Here is a 24,709-nt window from a genome sequence, read left to right as displayed (position 1 = left end):
TGCTTTCTTCTCTCTTGCCCTATTAATACCTAAATATTGGTCCTATCATACACTGTCTTTCACATACAGAGTCAGCACCCGATGGCCTCTGCTCCCAACAGCTTCTTTCAATCCTGATAAAAAGTCTATGTGGATAACTGTCTCCCAATTTCCTTGTGACCAAAGCACAGAGAATGGTATACAGCCCACAATCAAGCTAAGCTTCTTGACTCACAGAGTTTCAAACCCCCAACCTCATCCTCTCATTAACCAGCCATCATCTCACTAAGATCACCACCCAAAAAAGCATGGTAAAGCGCATGCCTCCATGTGGACAAAAGGGCAGCCAAGCAATCAGGCCAGGTTCAAGATGACAGTGAAATGCAACTGGAAGAATCAAAGGACAGTGTATGAGTCCATTCTCACACTACTATAATGAAACACCCGAGACTGGGTAATTTATAAAGGAAAGAGGTTTAACTGACTCACAGTTCCGCATGGCTGGGAAGGCCTCAGGAAACAAAATCATGGCGGAAGGTGAAGGGAAAGAAAGGCACCTTCTTCACAGGGCGGCTGGAAGGAGAAGTGCTGAGCAAAGGGGGAAAAGCTCCTTATAAAACCATCAGATCTCATGAAAACTCACTCACTATCACGAGAACAGGATGGGGGTTACCAACCCCATGATTCAATTATCTCCCACCAGGTCCCTCCTACGACATGTGGGGATTATGGGAACTACAATTCAAAGATAAGATTTGGGTGGGGACACAGCCAAACCATATCAGGCAGAATACAAAATAAAACTTTTTTTAAAGTAATGGTGGTAGACAGCTCTATTAAATTAAAATAGATTACAGGCTGGGCACAGTGGCTCAAGCCTGTAATCCCAGCACTTTGGGAGGCCAAGATGGGCAGATCACTTGAGGCCAGGAGTTCCAGACCAGCCTGGACAACATGGTGAAACCTCATTGCTACTAAAAACACAAAAATTAGCCAGGCGTGGCGGCACACGCTTCTAGTCCCAGCTACTCGGGAGGCTGAGGCAGGAGAATTCCTTGAACCCGGGAGGCAGGGGTTGCAGTGAGCTGAGATCATGCCACTGCACTCCAGCTTGGGCAACAGAGCGAGACTCCATCTCAATAATAATAATAATAATAATAATAATAATAATAATAAAATAGGTTACAGATAAAACTCATATAGCATTGGGTAAATTTTTTAAAAATATTAATGGTAGCATAAGAATGGAGGCCCCACAAATATATTCATTCTAAGATAACTGTTTAATATATGTCAAATCACAGGAAATACAAAAATGCAGAAAAGAATCACCAATAAAAGTTACTAGGAAAATTAACATCAGTATAGAAGAAAATTAACCTAGATCTACAACTTATACGAAACATGGTAATAAAGTCCAAATAGATCCAAGAAATAAGCAATTACAAAACTAAAAAGAGCAGACTCATATATTCAGCCCACTTTTAAAAGGGAATGTCAACATTCAAGTTCAACTTAAGAAATTTTTTTTTTTTTTTGAGATGGAGTGTCGCTCTGTCGCCCAGGCTGGAGTGCAGTGGCGTGATCTCTGCTCACTGCAAACTCCGCCTCCCGGGTTCACACCATTCTCCTGCCTCAGCCTCCCGAGTAGCTGGGACTACAGGTGCCCGCCACCATGCCTGGCTAATTTTTTGTATTTTTAGTAGAGACAGGGTTTCACCGTGTTAGCCAGGATGGTCTCAATCTCCTGACCTTGTGATCCGCCCGCCTCGGCTTCCCAAAGTGCTAGGAAAGAATTTTTTAAAAAACCATTTAGTTTCCAATGTGAGAAAATATTAAAATCAAACCATCACATCCTCACAACCTCCTTAAGTAGGCATATTAAAACAATCTCAAGGCACAGGTACATGCCTCATAAACCAGCAAAAACTGTTAAAATTGCACAGCCTGAAGCCACAGAGAAAACCCATATATCCTCTCCTACAATATAAATCGGCTCAGCCTTTCTAGAGAGCAAAAAAACAGTGACCCTTTGACACAGTATTTCCCCTCTGGGTACAGGCCCGAGAGAAGAATTTAAAAAAAAACTAATTTGTGCAAAAATATTCACACATGCACTATCTATAATAAAATAATGTAGCAATGGCCCCAAATAGAGGAGTTAAGAAATTGTGACATATAAGCACAAGAAAATACTGCAACATTATTTAAAAAGACAAATTTATGAATTGTGTGTAATGAGTCTTGCTTGGTCTACAGTGGTGCTTCTCCAACTATTGTCATGATGGATGAGGTTGTTTTTGTTTTTTGTTTTGTGTTGTTTTCATTTGTTAAGGAAAGATACATGTTCCCACTGCACATGACTAGTTCATAGCTCCAGCCAGATATGGTCTTACTCACCACACACCTTAAGTTCCACAAAACCCAAACCAGTCTATGTCCTGGGCAAACAGATCCACTGGTCACACACTTGGCTGTGGCTGCAATGTCAAGTTGCTATACAAATCTCAAAACAGGCCGGGCGCAGTGGCTCACACCTGTAATCCCAACACTTTGGGAGGCTGAGGCGGGTGAATCACCTGAGGTCAGGAGTTCGAGACCAGCCTGGCCAACATGGAGAAACCCCGCCTCTACTAAAAATACAAAATTAGCCGGGCGTAGTGGCACATGCCTGTAATCCCAGCTACTCAGGAAGGCTGAGGCAGGAGAATCGTTTGAACCCGAAAGGCGGAGGTTGCGGTGAGCCAAGATCGCGCCATTGCACTCCTGCCTGGGCAACAAGAGCGAAACTCCGTCTCAAGAAAAAAACGAAAGAAAGAAATCCCGAAGCACTACTCTTAGTGTTGTACTCATCTCTCAGCCCAGTCAGCTGACACACTTTAGGTAGCACTTGTCTAGGGCTAGGTGAACTCGGCCCAAGTCTAAGAGTGTCTCACCCGCCAGGAAAGCATTATCTAAAAGACTTTCAGGACACGAGGTCAGGCCTGCAGCCTTCACAGCAGCCCCATCAATGCCTCCTCACTGCAGGCGCTTCCCAAACGCCACACTCTGCCAGTCTCTGCCCAGGAACTACTCCCACATCTCCCTGCTCAGCCCCTCTTCTGACAGTCCTTGACCCTAAATCTGCTTTCATTTCACAATCAGTGTCATGCTCATTGAAATCTATCGCTATGAGAAACCCAGGCTTCCTTGAGTTTGCCGCCAGTACCTTTAGAAGCTGAAATATACATTTGCTCCTTGAAGGCAGGAAAATTTTATCATTTATTGCTGAATCCTAAAAATAGTACCTGGTACAGGGCAGGGGGGCAGGAAAACTGTGTCATATTCACCACTGAATCCCAAAAACAGTACCTGCTACAGGGCAGGATTGAACAAACTTTTGTAGGATGAATGATAGTTTTTGTCTCCACTATTTGTTATTGGGTCTCTCTCTCTCAAACTATTCCTCAGTGCCCTTCTGATCTGAATTTAAAATGCATCATAATACAGCTTCCACTTAAAGTCTCTGGCATGACTAAACAATGGGAATTCTCAAAATAAAACTCATGGCCACGCATAGAAAAACAGCCTGAGGCACCAGCAGAAATTCTAGCTTTTCAGGTTTGTTTGGCTGAAGTCACTCTTAGCAGCCTGGACACTTGAACCCTACTGCCTCAGCTCTCCCACCTGCTGTAACCAAGCCAGTCTCACATGGAACTTCAGGAAAGTGGCTGCCTTCTCTGCACCACCGTCCCACCTTGGATCCTACCTGCCTCCGGTGCTCAGAGGACACCCAGCCCAGAATGACCAATGTGCAGTTCTGTGCACAATCTTAAGCTAAATAGGATTCTAATGATCATTTTTATGATGCACTAACCAGAAATTTGACCAAGATGCAAGACTTTGACATCCAAAATCAGAAGAAAGTCAAGAAATATTGCACAGGGCTCTATAATGATTTCCCTTGACAACTTCTCCAGCCCCATAATCAAACGGTAAGAAAGGAGCAGCACTGGCCGGGTTCAGAGGCTCACGCCTGTAATCCCATCACTTTGGGAGGCAGGTCAGGAGATCAAGCCCATCCTGGCCAACATGGTGAAACCCCGTCTCTACTAAAATATCAAAAAATTAGCCGGGCATGGTGGTACACACCTGTAGTCCCAGCTATTCAGTAGGCTGAGGCAGGGGAATTGCTTGAACCCAGCAGGCAGAGATTGCAGTGAGCCAAGATCGCGCCATTGCACTCCAGACTGGCAACAGAGCGAGACACTGTCTCAAAAAAAAAAAAAAAAAGAAAGAAAAAAGAAAAAGAAAGGAGCAGCATTAGAAGCCCCATGTATTGTTAAAATCCTGTCTTCAATGCATTTCAATATACATACAGTATATACTTAGCCATTCATTTGCTACTTTGTATTGTATCCCTCTATGTACTATTCAGAAATAACATCAAAGACAAAGTCACTGATTTTATATTGCCTGCCGTTTAAAAGAATGTTAAAACGGTGGCAAATATAAAGGTCAAGATTGCAACATGTTTCAGAGTAGCAAGTGAATAGTCATTTTAAATAAAAATACACTACATTGTCAATCGGTAGGTGTTCAGAGAACTTTGTTTACGATGATGTTTTCTTGGCAACCAGCCTTCCCACTGGAAGACAGGAAGGGAGCATGAGCTTATGTGAGCAACGCGCTCAGGAAACAGTCGCTGCGTAACACTTGTTTTTATAACTACAGAACAGTGTCTCCTGTGGAAAACAAGTGGTCATTGCTGCAAAGAGAAACATGATGTAGGTAGATGGAGTCACAACAAATCCACGCCAGGACAAATCACATACTAACACCGCGGGAAGACGGTGACTCACACACCCTTGGAAAAGGAAGGCCAAGAAGACCAGAACACCGTATTTTCTAGAACATCGACTCAAAAAAGAGCGGACAGGAAAAAAAAATTAACCAAATGAGCAGCTTGTAATTATAAAAAGAAGTAACCCAAATGCCCAAGAACAGATTTGCCGAATAATTTATGGTACCTCCATGAAATGTAACACTCTTCAGCTATTTAAAATTGACTTGTGGATGAGTATTTACTGATAGAAAAATAAGTACATAGTATTTTTGGGCTAAGAAAGCAGGTAACAAAACACTGTGTATGATGTTATAATATACATGACATGCACACTCTTCCTGGCGTATGTTGTTATCTCAGCATGGGGAGACAATGTGGGAATTTTTTTTCTTCCTGTTTTCTTCTGGTATTTTTAAATTTCTCTTCAGGAACATAGATTCATTTTTTAATTAAAATATAAATAAAAATTTTTTAACTGAATGTATTTAGATATGCTGCCTTTTCTCAAACCTGGCTTCCCAACCACACAGCTTTATGGGGGCTGTATATTCCCACTACTCAAAGTAAAGCATGGTGGCAATAACTTGAGATTTTTATTTTTTATCTTTGAGAGAGTCTCACTCTGTCGCCCAGAAATGCAGTGGAGCCATCTCTGCCTCCCGGGCTCAAGGGTTTCTCCTGCCTCAGCCTCCCAAGTAGCTGGGATTACTGGTGCCCACCACCACACCTGGTTAATTTTTGTATTTTTAGTAGAGACGGGGTTTCGACATGTTGTCCAGACTGGTCTCGAACTCCTGATCTCAAGTGATCCACCCACCTTGGCCTCCAAAAGTGCTGGGATTGGCCGGACATGGTGGTTCACAGCTGTAATCCCAGCACTTTGTGAGGCCGAGACAGATGGATCACCTGAGGTCAGGAGTTCGAGACCAGCTTGGCCAACATGGTGAAACCCCGTCTCTACCAAAAATACAAAAATTAGCCGGGCATGGTGGCACACACCTGTAATCCCAGCTACTCGGGAGGCTGAGGCAGAAGAATCGCTAGAACCCAGGAGGCAGAGGTTGCAGTGAGCCGAGATCATGCCACTGCACTCCAGCCTAGGTGACAGAGCGAGAATCTGTCTCAAAAAAAAATAAATAAATAAATAAATTGCTGGATTACAGGCATGAGCCACTGCGCCCGGCCAATAATTTGAGATTAATAAGAGAATATCTTGAGATTTGTAGCTGAGGAAATTCAGGAACAAGTAAAATAGAGGTGATAAGGAGTGTAACCTCGGGGAGGCAAATGAGACTGTGATTACAACTGGGAAAAATGAAACTAATCGGGAACACTGTACTCTAGTTGGCTCCCACTCATGTTTACAAAAGGGGATGGTCAATGTGGAGAATGGAAAAGAAGCCATGAGAGTGAGGCCGTGATGTCTTCTCTAGAGGCAAAAGAAGGCCATGGGGGTGAGCGGCAGAAGGAATGTGTTCAGTCCCTCAATGCAAGACATCAGAGACCCAGCAAGGGTGGTGCCCTAATGACATTTAAGTCCTAGTAAAGAGAGACAGGCAACACGCAAGAAAGAGACATCGAAGATAATTTCCAGCAGTGATAAGAGAAGCCTGAGGATTGGGGTCTTTATACAGATGGGGGACAGGGTTGTCTCTAGGAGGCTGAGACTTCAAAGATGATGAGCAGTCAGGCAAGCAAAGAAGGAAGAGTTCCCTCTCCAGATGCAAAAGCATGTGCAAAGCTCCCAACTCCAGAAAAGGCTTGGCTACTGCTTTGAGGGTAGGAAGCCAGCCGGGTGCTGGAGAAGCATGAGAAAAAGGTGGCGACAGTACAGGAGGAGAGGGCTGCAAAGGTCAGCTCAAGGAAGCCTGGCACGCCGGGGGAGAGCTGGGTGCACACTGGGCAGAAGCAAAGCCACTGGAGGCTTCTAAAGTGAGAAGTGCCATGATCTCATCTACATTTTTCAAAGATCACTCTGGCTACTGTGGAAGAATTATGGAGGGGGGGTCAAGAAAATATACATTTGAGAGGCTATAGTCTAGACCCACACTGTCTAATATGGTAGCCACCAGCCACATGTGAATATTTAAATTTAAATTAAGTTAAATTAAAAATTCAGTTCCTCTACCGCACTGGCCACATTTCAAGTGCTCAACAGCCAAAGATGGCTAGTGGCTACCTTACTGGACAGCTGAGACACAAAACAATTCCATCATCTCAGAAAGTTCTTTTAGACAGCCTCTGTCTAAACAAGGCCAGATGGTAGCTTAGCCTGGGGAAGATGGCAGGAGGAGGAGGGAAGGGGGCTGACAGCAGAGACAGGGAAACGGGCAGTGTCAGGATATTACTTTATTTATTTATTTATTTAATTTTTTTTTTTTTTTTTTGAGATGGAGTCTTGCTCTTTTGCCCAGGCTGGAGTCCAGTGGCGCAATCTCAGCTCACTGCACCTCTGCCTCCCGAGTTCAAGAGATTCTCGTGCCTCAGCGTCCCAAGTAGCTGGGACCACAGGCGTGTGCCGCCATGCCGGCTAATTTTTGTATTTTTAGAAGAGATGGAGTTTCACCATGTTGGCTAGGCTGGTCTCAAACTCCTGACCTCAGGTGATCTGCTCGCCTTGGCCTCCCAAAGTGCTGGGATTAGAGGCGTGAGCCACCGCGCCCAGCCAGGATATAATTTTAGGATACTGCGCACTAGCCCAGGAGGCATGTGGAAAAGGGTGGAAGTGAGGACAACTCCTAATGGTTCTGATTCATTACTGAGTCCATAAGAGCACCCTCCTGTCTCTGCCCAACTTTTGCTTTCATCAAGCAACCACCTACCTATTAATTCAACCTCTCAGGTACTTCCATGTCCGAATGAAAGACATGAGTGTTCCAATAACCAGAGCACAGATCTCCAGTATAGTCTCGCTTCTAGAGCAAACCAGACAAGAGTTTTAAAATGCAAAAATTAAGCACCCATAAATAAGAAGCAAGTGAGCAAATTAATCACCCATAGATAAGAAGCAGGTGAAAAATAAGAAAGTAAAACAAGATTCCAGATCAAGGGCAGCAAGCACGCAGAAGGGGGAAATATAATGGAGAAAAAGCACTATCAGAAGATAGGGCTGGGCGCAGTGGCTCATGCCTGTAATCTCAGCACTTTGGGAGGCCAAGGCAGGAGAACTACTTAAGCCCAGGAGGTCAAGATTGCAGTGAGCCAAGATCACACCACTGCACTCTAGCCTGGACAACAGAGTGAGACCTTGTCTCAAAAAACAAATAAACAGAGAAAGAAAGAAAATAGGCTGGATAGCAGGGAATAACCAAACAGGTCACCAGTAAAACAGAATTACCAGCATACAATAGTTGCAAAATCCAAAATCTTGGTTTCAACAGCAGATCCAGTGAAGTAAATGTGTTCACATAAACTAGGTAGGAAAGAACAAACGCATGTAATCCCAGGAGAGTATAGGCCTTGCTGCTAAACACTGATAAAACATCTGTGGCCATGAAATGTTAAGAAAAAAACAGAAATATTAATCCAGCAGCAGTCATGGTGGTGCACACCTGTAGTCCCAGCTACTCAAAAGGCTGAGGCGGGAGGACCACTTGAGCCCAGGAGGTCGATGCCAGCCTGGGCAGCATAGCGAGACCCCATCTCTAAAAAAAACATATAAATAAATAAATGTTGAAATGTTAATGCAGTAATGATTCCTCCAGCTTGCTCTGACTTTGAGTGTCTCCCTTTCTGCAGAGGACTCCTATGCATTAGAGCTGTACAACCTGGTCCTGCACAGCTAAAGGCAGAGGCTGAACAACTAAGTTCTGACTACACTATAAACTTACTGTTCTACTGAGGCATCATTTATTAACTTTTTTGGTAAGTATAAAACCAAATCAGCCGGACACAGTGGCTCACACCTGTAATCCCAGCACTTTGGCAGGCCAAAGTGGCCAGATCACCTGAGGTCAGGAATTCGAGACCAGCCTGACCAATATGGAGAAACCCCATCTCTACTAAAAATACAAAAATTAGCCAGGTGTGGTGACGCATGCCTGTAATCCCAGCTACTCAAGAGGCTGAGGCAGAAGAATCACTTGAACCCAGGAGACAGAGGTTGCGGCGAGCCGAGATTGCTCCATTGCACTCCAGACTAGGCAAGAAGAGCGAAACTCTGTCTCAAAAAAAAAAAAAGAACCATTCTTCTGGGTATTTTGAGCAATGAGGATGCTGTCCCCCACCGCAGCTGGGGAAGGCCAGGGGCAGGGCACAAGGTCCAGCTACTACAACAGTTTCAGGACAAATGGGGAACATGGAAACCATCGGCATACGAACACACTGAACTGAGCACCTGCAGCAGTTCCCGGCTTACACATACAAAAAGAAAATGTGAAACCACCTTGTCAACAGTACACCTTTTAGAGTCATTTCTTATTTTTATTTTATTTTTTAAAAGTGATTATTTTCTTTAGGATGAAATCCCCCTGATAAACATGAAGATTGAATTTCCAGGCTAACCCGTAAAAGCCCATCCCTCTGATCTGAATTTGAGTATGAATAATGGCCCAGAACAGAGTTCCCATCAAAGAGGCCAGCAAAAGCTTTCACTGTTGGGGAGAGCCTTATGCAGAATTACCAAGTAAAAGATGTCTCTCTTCGGCAACCTCAAGACTCCGTAAATGCCATTTCATCTTCTTCTCGAAGGGAACGGCTCACTAAACCACTGATAAAAGGGCAAGTACCTCTGCTACAGATCCACTAGCTTAAAAGTGAGAGCTAGGGAGGGGAAAGTTCCAGAGAGGACAGCAATAAGATATGTTGAATGGGCAGCTGTGATTACAACAACCCTGCAAGGTAAGGCACTACTACAGAGGGGGAAACCAAGGCTCACAGGAATTCAGTGACATTAAAGCATTTGCTGAAGTCACATGGCTACTAAGTAGTAAGTGGAGGTGGATTTGAGCCCAGGCCAGTCTAGCCCCCTGCGGGCTGCCTGGTGCTACTGAGAAGCAGATGTCGTTTTGGTGACAGGAGCCAGGTGGGCGGCTGTCGGCAAGCACATGCTCTCATGGGGGCTTGGGGAAAAGAGCAGTTTCTCTTTTTTTCAAGACTGTTTCATTCAAGGAAAGCAGGAGGGACAGGCAAAGGACAGCAGCCCCACTCAAGGAAGCAGCCTGCGCCAGGCACCCTGCCAAGCTTTCCTGCGGGGCAGGAGAGAGGTTTCAGCAGGCTTTGCCAGCTCCACTCCCCAAATGCAAAAGGACAGCTGGAGTCCCTGGGAAGTGGCCACTCCAGATTGACAGCTCCCTGACAAAAACAGTGGCAAGACCCAAAGTGCTGGGCTCCGAGACACTGGTGAAGGAGCTGCAAGACTTAGAGGCTCTCACAGCCTACTCGCCCTAATCAGCTTTTGTCCAGCAATGAAACTGGGGACCTAGAGAGAGAATTCATACTAACTGAGGCTTCTTCCAAAGAACAGGCTGGACACTCAATGGCAGAACCTGCCCCAAATGGCACCTCCAAAAGAGCAACTCAGCAGCTTTACACAAATGATACAATATGTGAATTACTTTCAACCCTGCTTCCTGTAGCCACTCCCACCTATTCCTCATTCCACTTCCGGAATGACCACCATCCTCATGCTGTTCCCTTGCTCATAATTGGCTGGTCCCTCAGGTCTAACCTTATCAAGACCAACCTCTTTCACATCCCACAGAGGATTCAACCTTGCTTTCCAGTCTCCCCAGGAATCTTCTCTTCCATAAGACAATTTACTATCTCACATACAAGCCAAGTTGGTCCCAACTCCATACCTTTGTCCACCCCTACCCCTCCAAAGCACTGCCTCTTCGGATTCCATCCAGTTGTCCACGCCAGTAACTCTACTAGATTTTGTTGATTATTCCCAGGTCTAAAATCTCCTCTCACAAATTTTAAGCACCACACTGTTTAAAGTTTAAATATCCAGCTGGGTGAAGTGGCTCATGCCTGTAATCCCAGCACTTTGAGAAGCCAAGGCAGGCAGATCACTTGAGGTCAGGAGTTCAAGAATGTCCTGGCCAACATGGAGAAACCCTGTCTCTACTAAAAATACAAAAATTAGCTGGGCATGGTGGTGCATGCCTGTGGTCCCAGCTACTCAGGAGACTGAGGCACAAGAATCACTGGAACCGGGGAGGCGGAGGTGGCAGTGAGCCGAGATCACACCACTGCACTCCAGCCTGGGCAACACAGCAAGACTCTGTCTCAAAAAAAAGAAAAGCCTTAAATATCCTATAAGTGCTGCAGGGTCTAACTTCATGACTCATCAGGGCTTAAAGACCACCTCTGTCATGAAGCCATCTTTGAACAAATCCTTGAACAAATTACCTAACCTCTCTGACTCTCCATTTCCTCATCCGTAAAACAGGGGCAAAATCGTAACTATAACATGTAAGCCAATTACTATCATAATTAAATGAGATGACGTACATAGAAGTGCCTGGCATAGTGTTTGACTCATAATAGACACTGGACGGATTGGAGTTAGCTCAAGCGGTTATGTCCTCATGCCAGACTTTCCATAATAGACACTTGAAATTAGCATACACACTCCACTACGATAGAGATCCTGCCATGGTCCTCTGTTTCCCTCCCACTTACACCCTCTCTACCCCTATAATACCAACTGCAGTGCAGAGTGCACAGGAAGCCGTAAGTCAGTATTAACACTTGTTAACTAACACAAAGCAGAATGTTTCCTTTTTAATCTTTTTTTTTTTCTTTTGAGACAAGGTCTCACTCTGTTGCCCAGGCTGGAGTGCAATGGCGCGATCTTGGCTCACTGCAACCTCCGCCTCCTGGGTTTAAGCGATTCTCCTGCCTCAGCCTCCTGAGTAGCTGGGATTACAGGCGCCTGCCACCATGCCAGGCTAAGTTTTGTATTTTTAGTAGAGACGGAGTTTCACCATGTTGGCCAGGCTGATCTTGAACTCCTGACCTCAGGTGATCCGCCCACCTCAGCTTCCCAAAGTGTTGGGATTACAGGCGTGAGCCACCACGCACCATCTTTCCTTTTTTATCTTACCACATGAGGCACATACTATCTTGCACCTCAAGCAACATCTCTGTCCAGAGGCATATTCAGATTCATTAAATTCTTGTCATTGTTACATTGTCCTGTTGTTCTAGCCCTAAAAATAGGTGTTCCTGTTCACATCTTCCCTGTGCCTGGGAACAAGGGGAGTCCTAACTGATCACCACAATACTGAACAGACCAGACAGAGGCCTGATCTGCAACCATAGATCCCAGTCCTCTTGTCATCTCCCTGAGGGGCCCAATGTGGGATCTTTTACCAAGCACCCTAGAATCACAACATATAAAACATTCAGCAAGTACTCGAGACACTTTTCCCTGGCTTTTCAAGGGTCAAACCTATGATGTTTCAGATAATAAGATAACATGAAAATATCATATTGGCGGCTGGGTGCGGTGGCTCATGCCTGTAATCCCAGCATTTTGGGAGGCCAAGGCAGGTGGATCATTTGAGGTCAGGAGTTTGAGACCAGCCTGACCAACATGGTGAAACCCCATCCCTAGTAAAAATACAAAAAATATAGCCGGGCATGGTGGCACACGCCTGTAATCCCAGCTTGAACCCAGGAGGCAGAGGTTGCAGTGAGCCAATATCATGCCACTGCACTCCAGCCTGAGCGACAGACCAAGACTCCAAAAAAAAAAACCACACCCAGAAAATCAGAAAAGATGCAGGCTTAATGGCACAGGTTCACAAATTGTGTAGTTTTCAGTTCTCTACTCTTTTCCTTTTAATTCTCCAAGACCTCAGCTATTCCACATCCCCACAATCTGTATCCCACCCATGACAGAGATGTACAAAGTGAAGCCAAAGCAAAACAGATATCTAACTCAGCTTCTGAGGATGGGAGGAGTCCTCACAAAGAACATCTGAGCTGGCTTTAAAGGACGAACAGGGCTTTTCCAGGAGGATGAGGGTGAGAGAATGCATTCCAGGCCAATGCAAGAGCATGAGCAAGCACATGGAGGGGCAAGAGCACGGAGCACCTAGAGAATGGAAAGTCCTTTGGGACAGACAGAAAGTAAGCAGAGGGCAGGAAAGCTGGATCAACAAGGTAAACTGAGGTGATGTGCCATGTTAGAAAAGTCTGAATGGCACCACTGAGGATTTCAAGGCGGGCAAATGACATGATCAGACCCCTATTTTAAAAATATCCAAGAGTGCAGTGTGACAGACTGGAAGGGAAAGTAAGGTGGTTGTTAGGAAGCTTCTGCCACAGTCCAGGTGAGAAAGGATGAGGGCCCAAGCCTTAGCAGTGCAAGGGAGAGAGGAGGATATACCAGAATTTGGTGTCTAATGGGATATGATGCTAAAAGAGACAGTGAGATAGCCATGTTCATGGCAGCACTATTCCCAGGAGCCAAAAGGTGGAAGCAACCCAGTGTCCCTGACAGATGACTGGATAAACAAGATGCGGTATATACACACAATGGGATATTATCCTGCCTTACAAAGGAAGAAAATTGACACAACAACGTGGATTAACCTTGAGGACATTATGCCAAGTGAAATGAGTCAGTCAAAAAGGACAAATATTGCATGATTCCACTTGTATAAAGTACCTAGAGTGGCCAAATCTTAGAGACAAAAAGTTGAATGGTGGTTGTCAGAGGCTGAGAAAAGGGGAGAACAGGGAGTCATTGTTTAAAGGGTACAGAGTTTCTGTTTTGCAAGATGAAAAGAATTCTGAAGACAGACAGTGGTGATAACTGCAAAACAGTGTGAATGTACTCCAATGCCACTGAACTGTACATTTTAAAATGGTTAAGATGGTAAAGTTTGTTATATGTATTTTATCACAATTTAAAAAATAAAAAGAGAGAGAGGGAGGTAGAATGGATGATACCATACACCTCTCAATCTGGGGCACTAAAATGGATGGCCGCTCCTTTAACTGAGCTCCAGTCCATAGGGAGAGGAATGCAGGGGAGGAAAAAGAGAATTCAGAGTTGCACAGATGTCCAGATCCAAAATGAGCAGAGAACATGAACTTTTCCAAAAAGTCTTTCTGACAGGATCAGCATCATCCCTCACATTCCAAAGCTCTAAAAATGGTACAACTTTAAAGGTAATGAACTACTGTCCAAAAGGGACAGCAAGTGACTTCTTGATTATGATTTTAGAAAAGCAGGATTTTAGGGTACACATGGCAAATGACACAAAGACATCCATTTCACTCCTTTCTGAAACCCCAATCAAAGGACAGCAAAGGGATTTTTTCAAGACATAAGCTATAGCACTAAAGTCTGGAAAGCTGGACGGCAGGTAAATGAATGCTAAAAGACTAAGATGGCAACAGAGCTGAATCCTAGGCCAGCAGCAGGGAAAGCCAAGATCCAACCTGATCTTCACCCCAGAATGCCCAAAAGACTCCAGAACTGGCAATTCAAGATAACTCTGGAAGATGGGGTGAAGTAGGAGCTAAAATAAAGAGAAAGGTTTTCTATGTAGCCGTCAGAGCCCCAAATCTCACCTCCACTCCAAGAGGCCCCTCCCTCTCCTGGCAAAGAACTAGAGAGTGATTCTCTAAAGCAGATGAAAACAAAGGTTTCAGCGCTGGGGAAGAATGAGCTTAGTTAAGAATAGAGGCATCATCACGAACATGGGGACTAAGAGAATGTATGTGTATCAGTCCAGATTTGGTCAGAAAATAGATGCTATTCAGGTATTACAGGCAGGAAGAGATTTGATACAGGAAATTAAAAGCTTAAAAAATCATGGAAAGGGCATGAGAGCCACAGTCAGAGAAATCACTGCCTATGTTCAGGAACTCAGGATGTACAAGCATCACAAGAAACTGCACAGATGACGTCAGAATCCCCACCACTGAGGTAACTGTGTCCCAGAAGGACACTCAGATGCTGCTAGGAAAACCTCACATCGACCAGGTGCCACAGTTGCAATAGCAAAGTGGCTTCTCCTTCTCTTTTGCCTTCTAAATCTCTTACTGGAAAAATCAATATCAGAATCTTGCCACCAAGGGACTCTGGGAAATGCAATGTCCAGGAGCCAGCCCCTGCAATGATGGGAGAAGCTTAGCAAAGCAGGGACACAGCTGAGAACCTACAGGCAATATCCAGCTGGTATCGAATACCCAGATGCTGAGACCACCTTCACCCTCTGCTCCCACTCAGTTCCCTAAATACTGGTAGACAGGCCTGTATTTTCCAGGCAAGAGATTAGAATAGTCTCCTACCTGGTAGCCAAAGGAAGAAAAAAAAAAATCACACTAACATTTAAGCTTCCCCAAAGAAACAGCCCAGCCAGGTCACCCTACAATGAAACTCACAGTTCAGAGAATTAAAAAAAAAATCCTATCTATGAAATAGTAAATTCCCAGCTCAAGTAGCTCTAATTTTTTTCAAAAAGTGTCAATCAAACTCTCTAAATTTTAATTTGCTTCAAAAAGAATGTGCATGCAACATATGACATCTATGGTTCAGCTAAAATTAAGATAATAATTTAATGTGAACCCATAGGCTACATTTCAGGTGAGGTAAGTGACTGGAATAAGTGGTTATATCTTCTTGCCTAAACTCTAGAACTTTGGTTTCCAAAGTAAGGCCTGGTAACTCTCTGATACCCCAGAGTCTTTAAGTAATTTGGGAGGTCAAAACTATTTTCATAACATGAAGTTACTTGCCTTTCTGTCTCTCATTCTCTCATAGCACACAGTGGCATTTTCCCAAGGCTACATGACATGCAATGACATCATTTCAAAAGCCAATAGAATGTAATTGTTCAAATTGTTTTAAATTTTTCTCAGTTTTAATTTCTAATATGGTAAATAGCAATAGAAATCACACAAAAGCTTTTTGCGGTTCTCAAAAATAGTTAAAGAGTATAAAGAGGTCAAAAAGCTTGAGAATCACTGCTCGAGAACAACTTTTCAGCTAGTTGCTTTTGGAAGGAAGCTTTTGACATGTGAAACTAATAAGATTTACTTTAAGTTTATATCTTCAAAGTGGAAAAAGTCTGTCTGCTCTGAAATTTTGCTTTACTACCTTGTATCAGTTTATCCATCAGGAGGAACAGTTTTCCACAGAGATCCTAAATTAACTTTTTTTTCTCCCTACAAGTAAACATTATGAGAAGTCTCATTGCCTGCAAGGCAACGTGCATAGTACAATGGTAAAATGCAGAGAATCTACAGGGACTCAAACAAATACTTGTACACCAACAACTGAAGCAGCTTTATTCACAACAGTCAAAAGGTAGAAACAACCCGATGTCCATTAACAGGTGAATGGACAAATAAAATGTAATACATGTACATATATATGATGGAATATTATTCAGCCTTAAGAAGGAAGGAAATTCTGATGCATGCTACAACACTGAACCTTGATAACATTATGCTAAATGAAATAAGCCAGACACGAAAGGACAAATACTGTGTGATTCCACTTATATAAAGTGCCTAGAATAAGCAAATTCATAGAGACAGAAAGTTGAATGGACATTACAAGGGGCTAGGAGAAGGGAGAAGTGGGGGTTTATTGTCAAATGGATACAGAGTTTCAGTTTGGAATGATGAAAAACTGGAGATCGACAGTAGTGATATTCACACAACAATGCATAGTGATAGTTACACAACAATGCGAATGTAATTTAATGCCACTGAATTGTACAATTAAAACGAGTTAAAATGTTTCCATGCGAATGTAATTTAATGCCACTGAATTGTACAATTAAACCGAGCTAAAATGTTTTGTTTGTTTGTTTTTTGAGACAGAGTCTCGCTCTGTCGCCCAGGCTGGAGTGGAATAGCGGGATCTTGGCTCACTGCAACCTCTGCCTCCCGGGTTCAAGCAATTCTCCCTGCCTCAGCCTCCTGAGTAGCTGGGACTACAGGTGCCCGCTACCCAGCCCGGCTAATTTTTGTATTTTTAGTAGAGACGGGGTTTCACCATGTTGGCCAGGCTGGTCTCAAACTCCTGACCTCATAAGGTGATCCACCCACCTCAGCCTCCCAAAGTGCTGGGATTACAGGTGTGAGCCACCGCGCCCAGCCAAAATGGTTTTTTAAAAACAGATTCTAGAGTCAGACAATTCAGATTCACATCCCAGCTCTCCTACTTACTCTCTGGGTGATCTTTGTACTTGAGTTTCCTGATCTGCAAAATGGTAATAGTATATAACATAGGGTTGTTGTGATGATTAAATGAGTTCATGTAGGTATAATAATATATGCAATAATTAGAAGGCTTGGAATGATGCATGGCGCCTAGTAAGTGCCCTATCACTCGGTCTCAAACTTTGGCATGTCTCAGAATCACGCAAAGAGCTTATTAACACACAGACTGCTACACCCCCACCCCCAGATCTTCTGAAACAGAATTAGCAGTTCCCAAGACATGCTAGTGCTGCTGGTTCAGGGAGCACACTTTGAAAACTGCTCTATATACATGTGAGATGTCATTATTATTACTGGCAATGCCTGAGAGAATACCAGGCACACCAATAAATACTTGTGGAAGAAAGGACAGAAAGACAGAGGATTCACTGAGCCCCTAACATGAAGTGTTCCCACAAGTAGATGGAGATCTCAAAGTCTTTCCTGGTGGATATCTAAACCAGCCACTCCCACCTGATGGCCCCTGTCCATCAGAGTTTCCAAAGACTCCCAGGAAGACAAAGAACCAACAGTGACATCTCAATATCACCGAGCCATCTCAGAGCTTTCAAAAATGGGAAAAAAGCTCCTTCTTAAAAAACAGTCCCGATGCGAGAAGGGAAGAAGAGGTGGGAGTAAGGGGCAACCATTTATGCTGAGTATCATATCCCCTCCAGCCACCTTTTTGGTTCAGCCACTGTATGCAGCTGATTGTCACAGCAGGTGTGGCCCAACAGTCTTAGCCTCAGCTGCACTGAGGACCTCTTGCTTCTCAGCTGCTGCTGGTCCTGCTCAGCTTGTCAAAATACTTCCCATTTGCAGGCTTAGTGCCTATAAATACAGACTTGGAAGAGTGAGGGCTTTTCCACCCCTAGAACAAACCTTGACCAATGGGGGATGGGAGCCAGTGGATAAATACAGTACTCTCCCCAGCTCCATCTCAAGTGGACAATTCTGAGGCACATTCTGCAGTTACCCAAGGAGTCCCCAGTGAGGTTTAGCTCTAGCTGCCCACTGTGGAAGCCAGCTCCATAACTCACTCTTGGACTGGCTTTCCTTCTTTCTCTTTGTCACTATTCTCTTGCTCATAATTCCACTTCTGTTCCCTGGGATAACTTTCCAAAATAAACTGCCTTGTCTAAGCCTCCCCATTTTCAGTTGACCCAAGCTAAGGCAAGGCATAAACAGCTCCACTTACAATGCAGGTGGGGAGGGGGGCAGAATTAGCACAAGAGAGCAAACTATGAGGACAGACTAGAACCGCTGTGCTGCATGACACAGACTCTACGTAATGCAGGCATTCAGAGGAAAGGATGAAGTCTGAAGCAGAAGATGAAGGTTGAGAGAGAGCCCAGACAAATGATCACAAGAGGAAGGTGGTCTTAGAAAAGGAAATCAGTTGGCCAGGTGCGGTGGCTCCCGCCTGTAATCACAGCACTTTGGGAGGCCAAGGTGGGCGGATCACAAGGTCAGGAGTTCAGGACCAGCCTGGCCAACATAGTGAAACCCCGTCTCTACTAAAAATACAAAAAATTAGCCAGGCGTGGTGGTGGGCACCTGTAATCCCAGCTACTCAGGAGGCTGAGAAAGAAAAGGGAAATGAGTCTTACACATGGACAAGCCAGAGACTCGCCTCACTGGAACTGACCACCTGGAAACTGAAGAGACACAGGACAAAGTACACCCATAGAAATGAGGAGCTCAACAACCAAAGAGATGAGAGGAGATTTCCATGCTGGTCCAGGGAGGCTTATGAGCAGAAGTGTGAACCAAGACATCCCTCCTCCACTTAAGCACACAAAACTTCCTACACAACCCCTGACAACCAGACTCTTGGGCTTACAACTTGTGATTAACTCTTTTTCTTTCTCTTTTTTTTTTTTTTTTTTTTTTTTTTTGAGACGGAATTCCCCTCTGTCACCAGGCTGGAGTGCAGTGACGCAATCTCGGCTTACTGTAACCTCTGCCTCCCAGGTTCAAGCGATTCTCCTGCCTCAGCCTCCCGAGTAGCTGGGACTACAGGTGCGTGCCACCACACCCAGATGATTTTTATATTTTTTTTTAGTAGAGACAGGGTTTCACCATGTTGGCCAGGATGGTCTCGATCTCTTGATGTTGTGATCTGTCTGCCTCAGCCTCCCAAAGTGCTGGAATTACAGGTGGGAGCCACAGCACCCAGCCATGACTGACTATTTTTCTTTCTTCTTTCTTCCTTCCATTCTTCTCCATTTCCTCCTTTTTAATTTTTTTATTTTATTTTATTTTTTTGAGACGGAGTCTCACTCTGTTGCCCAGGCTGGAGTGCAGTGGTGCAATCCTGGCTCACTGCAACCTCCGCCTCCTGTCAAACTCCTGACCTCAGGTGATCCACCTGCCTCGGCCTCCCAAAGTGGTGGGATTACAGGCGTTGGCCACCACGCCCCGGCCTTTCCTCCTTTTTTAAAGCAAATGTGTATGTGATTACTAATTGGCCAGACACACTTTATGTATTAATTTATTTAATCCACAAAATAACCTTTTGAGATAGGTTGTTACTGTCTCCATTTTACAGATGGAGAAACTGGGGCTCAGAGAAGTTACACACTGAGTGACGGAGATAGGATTCAAACACTGCCAGTCTGGGCTCTCTCCTTCACGACTGTCCCCAACAATCAATGAAATCACCTCATTCTATGTGGTAATCCCCCATGATTCCTTTCTCAGTATTTCCCATATGTTTTATCCTCACCATGTGCAGGGCCTGTAACTCCATGGAATTCATACATTTCCAAAGCATTCACTGAGCTCCTGGTATATATACCAGATGCTAGACCAGCTGCTGGAAATAACACAAAGTCCCCACTCTCCAGGAAGGTCGCACTCAAAGGCAGAGACAAGCACGTGAACATGTCACTGGGGGTTAGACAGGAATGCTTATGGGGTCTAGTGGGTGGCAATATGGAAATGATTCATAGAGCAAGAACCACTTGAATTCAGTCTTGAAAAGAAGCTCCACTGGGAAGGTGCATTACAGACCTTGCGCAATGAACCAAACCATGAAGAGGTGAACCTACACGTCAAGGTGGGAGGGTGGGTCCAGGATGAAATCAAAGAGGTAGGTGAAAAACAAATTCTCACTCATCCCAAAATAGCTGTTATTGAGCATCTGCTATGTGTTAAGCCCTAGGAGGTGGGAAGAAGGGAAGAGAGATACTAATACACTACTCATATCCCACAAAGGTGAAGAATGGCAAAGGTCTACAGACAGTGCCTTAGACGTGGTAGGTACATCACAAAGATTTGTTGATTCACAATCTTCCTCCAACACCACTTTAAATCACATGACCAAGAATAGCTTTCCATAACTGACCATATAAAATCAAGATCAAATGTTTTCCAGATTCAAGTCCCCCATCAACTACTCTCTACTTGGTTCTACCTCACTTCTTGCTACTTGCCAAATGTATCTTTTTATTCCAAATACATTACAGGCAAATTAGTGGGAAATATTCACATGTTATATCTTCTTTGCACATATAATTTCCCTGGCCTTGAATGTTGATCTCCCTTATTTTCTAGCCATCTTTCTACATAACCTTTTTCAACAGTAACCAGTGCAGGGATGATTCTTTTTTCCACTCAGCTGGTTTTGGCCTTTTCCCTAAGACATCCCGTGGCACTTGTGGATTAAAGTTTCTGGCGTGTTTAGCACCAATGGATTTTGCTCTTTATGCTCCTTACAGTCATGCATGTATGAGATGGCACATAGTAGGTGCTGAAGAAACCCTTATTGGATTCATAGTATAGTGTTACATACCATAACAAAATACTGGCTGGGTGCAGTGGCTCATGCCTGTAATCCTGGCACTTTGGGAGGCCAAGGTGAGTGGATCACTTGAGGTCAGGAGTTCGAGAGCAGCCTAACCAACATGGCGAAACCCACCTCTACGAAAAATGTAAAACTAGCCAGGTGTGGTGGCACACGCCTGTAATCCCAGCTACTTGTCAGGCTGAGGCAGGAGAATCACTTGAATCCAGGAGGCAGAGGTTGCAGTGAGCTGAGATTGTGCCGCACTCCAGCCTGGGCAACAAGAACAAAACTCAAAAAAAAAAAAAAAAAACCAACAACAAAAAAAACCTTCCCATTATCACGCACTGTGCTTTAAGATAAATATTATCAAACCTTCCCTTCCTCCCCTGAAACATAGATAATGAAATATACTGATTCATCAGCCTTGTAAATAATCCCAGTCTCCCCTAAGGAACTGCTGTGATATGATTGGAATCATCAGTCTACACTGGACGAGATGTTTCTAGAATAGTAACATTCTAGAAACACACACAGTAAGCTCCCAATAACTATTTGTGGAAATGAATTAAAACAATCAGCTTTTTTTCCCACACCTGTTATCCACTGCATTATGCAGCAAAAACTTCCAAGAGCAAAGTTTGTAAGCAGAACTTGAAGAAGAGCCCAAATCAAAACATGGGGAAAGTCATTTGACCCACTTTCCATGTTGTGCTATCCTAAAAAACTTAGGCCACTTTCTTCTTCCTGGAGGTAACAATCTGTCAATTGCTTAAGTTAGTTAGGACCATCATCCCTCTCCACCTTTAGAAGCTATTAGTGGGAACTGCCCAACACTGGCCATACAATCTGAAAATGGCATTTTCAAATAATTTATGGATAACATCCTAAAAAAGGACTGCCGATTGTCACACTCCACTCTGTGGATCTTTTCGAAAGAAGAAAAAAGTAAGCAATCAAAAATTAAGTTAGGTTTCATCCCTCAAATGATATGGAGTTACCATAAATAAAAAAACTAAATGTCACAGAGAGGATACTAACTCTGATACTCCAGTGTGTGTCGAGCAAAAGTGCTTTGAAGCCAGCCAAAATCAACCCACAGATAATAAAGGAAACTTTGGAAATGTTGCCGCTCATTTGGACTTTTCTTTTCCCCTCTGACAATAGTCCACATGCTATGAATAAAATACATTAGACCATTGCGAGACCTGCCTCGGTCCATCCAATCCATGCGCCTCCCAATGCATTGAGATCTGCCGGGTGACATATGAGATCTAAAGTGGGTGGATAAAAATAACCTGGTCCTCAAAAAGACATGATAAACGCCAGACAGCTGAGTCACTTTGAAGCCCATTTTGACTTTTGAAAGGGACATTCACCCTCCTGCTGCTTCTCACACATTCACATAGAACCAGGTGAAAACCACCACCAACCGCCCCGGGTGGAAGGCGGCGATCCCTCTCAGCTTCCTCCTCATTCTCCGAGGTCACGACTCGGGATTGAACTTTTAATAATTTATACTTGCGCATGTCAGTCCAAGTGACTCATTTAGAAGGGCAAGGTGGGGAAGGCTTAAGAAAACCACCGCAATCCAGTAGATCCCCTATTTCTGCTGCCCGAGTGGAGGCACCGGAAGGTTTCGTCTGACATTTTTTTTTTTTTTTTTTTTTTTTTTTGAGACGGAGTCTCGCTCTGTCGCCCAGGCTGGAGGGCAGTGGCGCGATCTCGGCCCACTACAGCCTCCTCCTTCCCGGTTCAAGCGATTCTCAAGCCTCAGCCTCCCGAGTAGCTGGGACTACAGGCTCCCGCCACCGCGCCCGGCTAATTTTTGGGGTTTTTTTAGTAGAGATGGGGTTTCGCCATATTAGCCAGGCTGGTCTCGAACTCCTGACCTCAAACGATCCGCCCGCCTCCGCCTCTTAAAAAGTGCTTTGATTTCAGACGTGAGCCACCGCTCCTGGCCCTGACATTCTAAAGACAAGAAAAGGAGTGGGGTGAAATGGGAACTGGTGGAAGAAAAGCTCAGAGAGCAAATCAGAATTGTCCAGGAGTGGGGATCCCTGAGCAAAGCAAGTGGTCCCAGAAAAAGAAGGGCTGTGTGTCCCGGGGTGTGGGGGGATCATCCCGTCCACCTACCCGCCCTGCGCTCTGCCCCGCGGAGGACGCAAACGATCTGCAACGTGCAGTTCGGAAGAGGGAACTCTTGTATTTCATCTATCTTTAAACGGCGGCGGGGCTGTGTGCAAGCTGCTGGGAATCGGGCCCTTCCAGCCTGGGGAGGCTGGCGGAGCAAAACCACCAGCACGAGCCAGTCCTCGGCTGCAGCAGCCCTGGGGCGCTCACTAAGTGTCTGCCGAACTGCAGTGCTCCTGAGCCAACTCCGCCGCCCGGAGGAAGAGAAGAGGTCCCCGGCCGCCACTGCGCATCTTCTCCCCCGGCTTCACGTGCCGCAGGCCGCCGGCCCCGCGACCCTCCCCCGAGGCGCCTCACTTACGGGAGAGTCGTAGGAGAAGGCGCACTCGTTCTTGTAGACCCTGTCGCCGGACCTGGGCACGCGGATCGTGGGCATGTGGGGCACTAGCAGCTCGCCGATGTCTCCTGCAGCCATCTTCCTGCCTCCGCTGCCGCCCGGCATGCCGAACAGGGCGCCCCGGCGCTGCATGGCCTCGGCGCGCACCGGAGCCGAGCGAGCCGAGCCGGAGCCGGAGCGCGGGGTCTGCCGGCGGCGGCGGCGCCAGCGAGCGGGCTGACGGGCGGGCTGCGCGGGCAACGGCAGCCGGCCGAGCCGGGGCGGGCGGGGAGAGCGGGCCGCGGGGCGGGAGCGGGCACCGCGGGCTCGGGGAGGACTGGCGACGCTATTTTTAATCCAATGGCGAGTCTCCGGCCCAGCTGCAGCGTCAGGCGGGGCTGGGGAGCGCCAGCCGCAGCGCGCCGGGGAGGGGGCGCTGGAGAGGGGCCCTGCGCGCGGGCCGGGCGCGGCGGCGGGGGGCGGAGGGCGAACCCCTGAGGCGTCGGCGCGGGAGCTCGAGCGGGCTGGCGGCCGAACGCGGCGCGGGAGAGCCTCGGGAAAACACCACGGAGGTGTTTTCTATCCCGAATTGTTGGCTTGCAGAGGGGCAACTCCGAGGAGGCCAACACAAAGAGCAGGATTGGGGGTTTTAAAAACCGCTTGCTTTTAAAACAGCCGAAGACTAGGGCGGTGACGTCCCCGGATTGGATAGGGGCGGGACTCGATGTGCAAATCTGAAATCTAACGTGAGGCTTAAATCTAAATTTGCGCCATGCACTTCAGTGCTTCCCCACTAAGCTTCGTTCCTTACTTTAACATCCAAGGCTCAAAAATAGAGCGAATAGAATAAGATCGAGTGAGGATAGAGGGTGTGTGTGGGGCGGGGGGCGGGGTGTGTGTGGGAGTGTGTGTGTAATAATAATACAGGTTTTCTTACATATTGGGGGAAGTCAGGGATGGTCAAGATTTTTTCAGGGCGTCGGAAGGCTTTCTATTTTTCTCTGCCTTTGGAGTATCTTCTATGTGATTCAAAGTTCTCATGTCGAACATTCAGTGGCCTGATTTGAGGATTTTGTAGGCAGGCATACATATTCCTGTCTTGATCATCAGTTCCTCAAAATAAATGATGAATGGGGTTGGGCTGGGGGGTTGATCATTTGCAAGCAGAGCATGTCTCCCAGCATACTCTCATTCTCTCCAAAAAACCCACAAGACGGGTTCAATGACATTGAGGTTCTCTAACTACACCCAACATATGTATTCATGGCAGAGTATCCAGTGATCCCTGCCAGTTAATGAAACGCAGAAATAGCGAGAAATAGTGAACCAAAACGCTAATTTTTGTAAGCCTCTCCCAGATCAGATAGTCCTTAAGTTCTTTTTTTTTTTTTTCTTACTTTTTTTCTCTTTTAACTCTCCCTGGTTCTCCAGA

General features: G+C 45.5%; 1 protein-coding gene across 4 annotated transcripts in view; it reads right to left on the bottom strand.

Moving 5' to 3' along the window:
- The window catches only part of USP13 (ubiquitin specific peptidase 13), a 135,047-nt gene extending 111,179 nt beyond the window's left edge, over positions 1-23,868 (bottom strand). Inside the window, exon 1 of one of the 4 annotated variants that reach the window (XM_003310124.7) lies at positions 23,263-23,868. In XM_003310124.7, coding sequence (XP_003310172.1) covers positions 23,263-23,430 — 168 coding nt within the window. In that variant the 5' untranslated portion in view covers positions 23,431-23,868. Of the gene's footprint in view, positions 1-22,904; positions 23,189-23,262 lie in introns of those variants that run through there. The other 3 variants (XM_054682362.2, XM_009446898.4, XM_016942325.4) reach the window with 3 other exon arrangements.
- Positions 23,869-24,709: the final 841 nt, after the last annotated feature.

The sequence above is a fragment of the Pan troglodytes genome, chromosome 2 (assembly GCF_028858775.2).
Source record: "Pan troglodytes isolate AG18354 chromosome 2, NHGRI_mPanTro3-v2.0_pri, whole genome shotgun sequence".
Taxonomy (NCBI): Eukaryota; Metazoa; Chordata; class Mammalia; order Primates; family Hominidae; genus Pan; species Pan troglodytes.
Note: the sequence above shows the minus strand (reverse complement) of the source record. Positions and strands in the feature narration are given on the sequence as shown.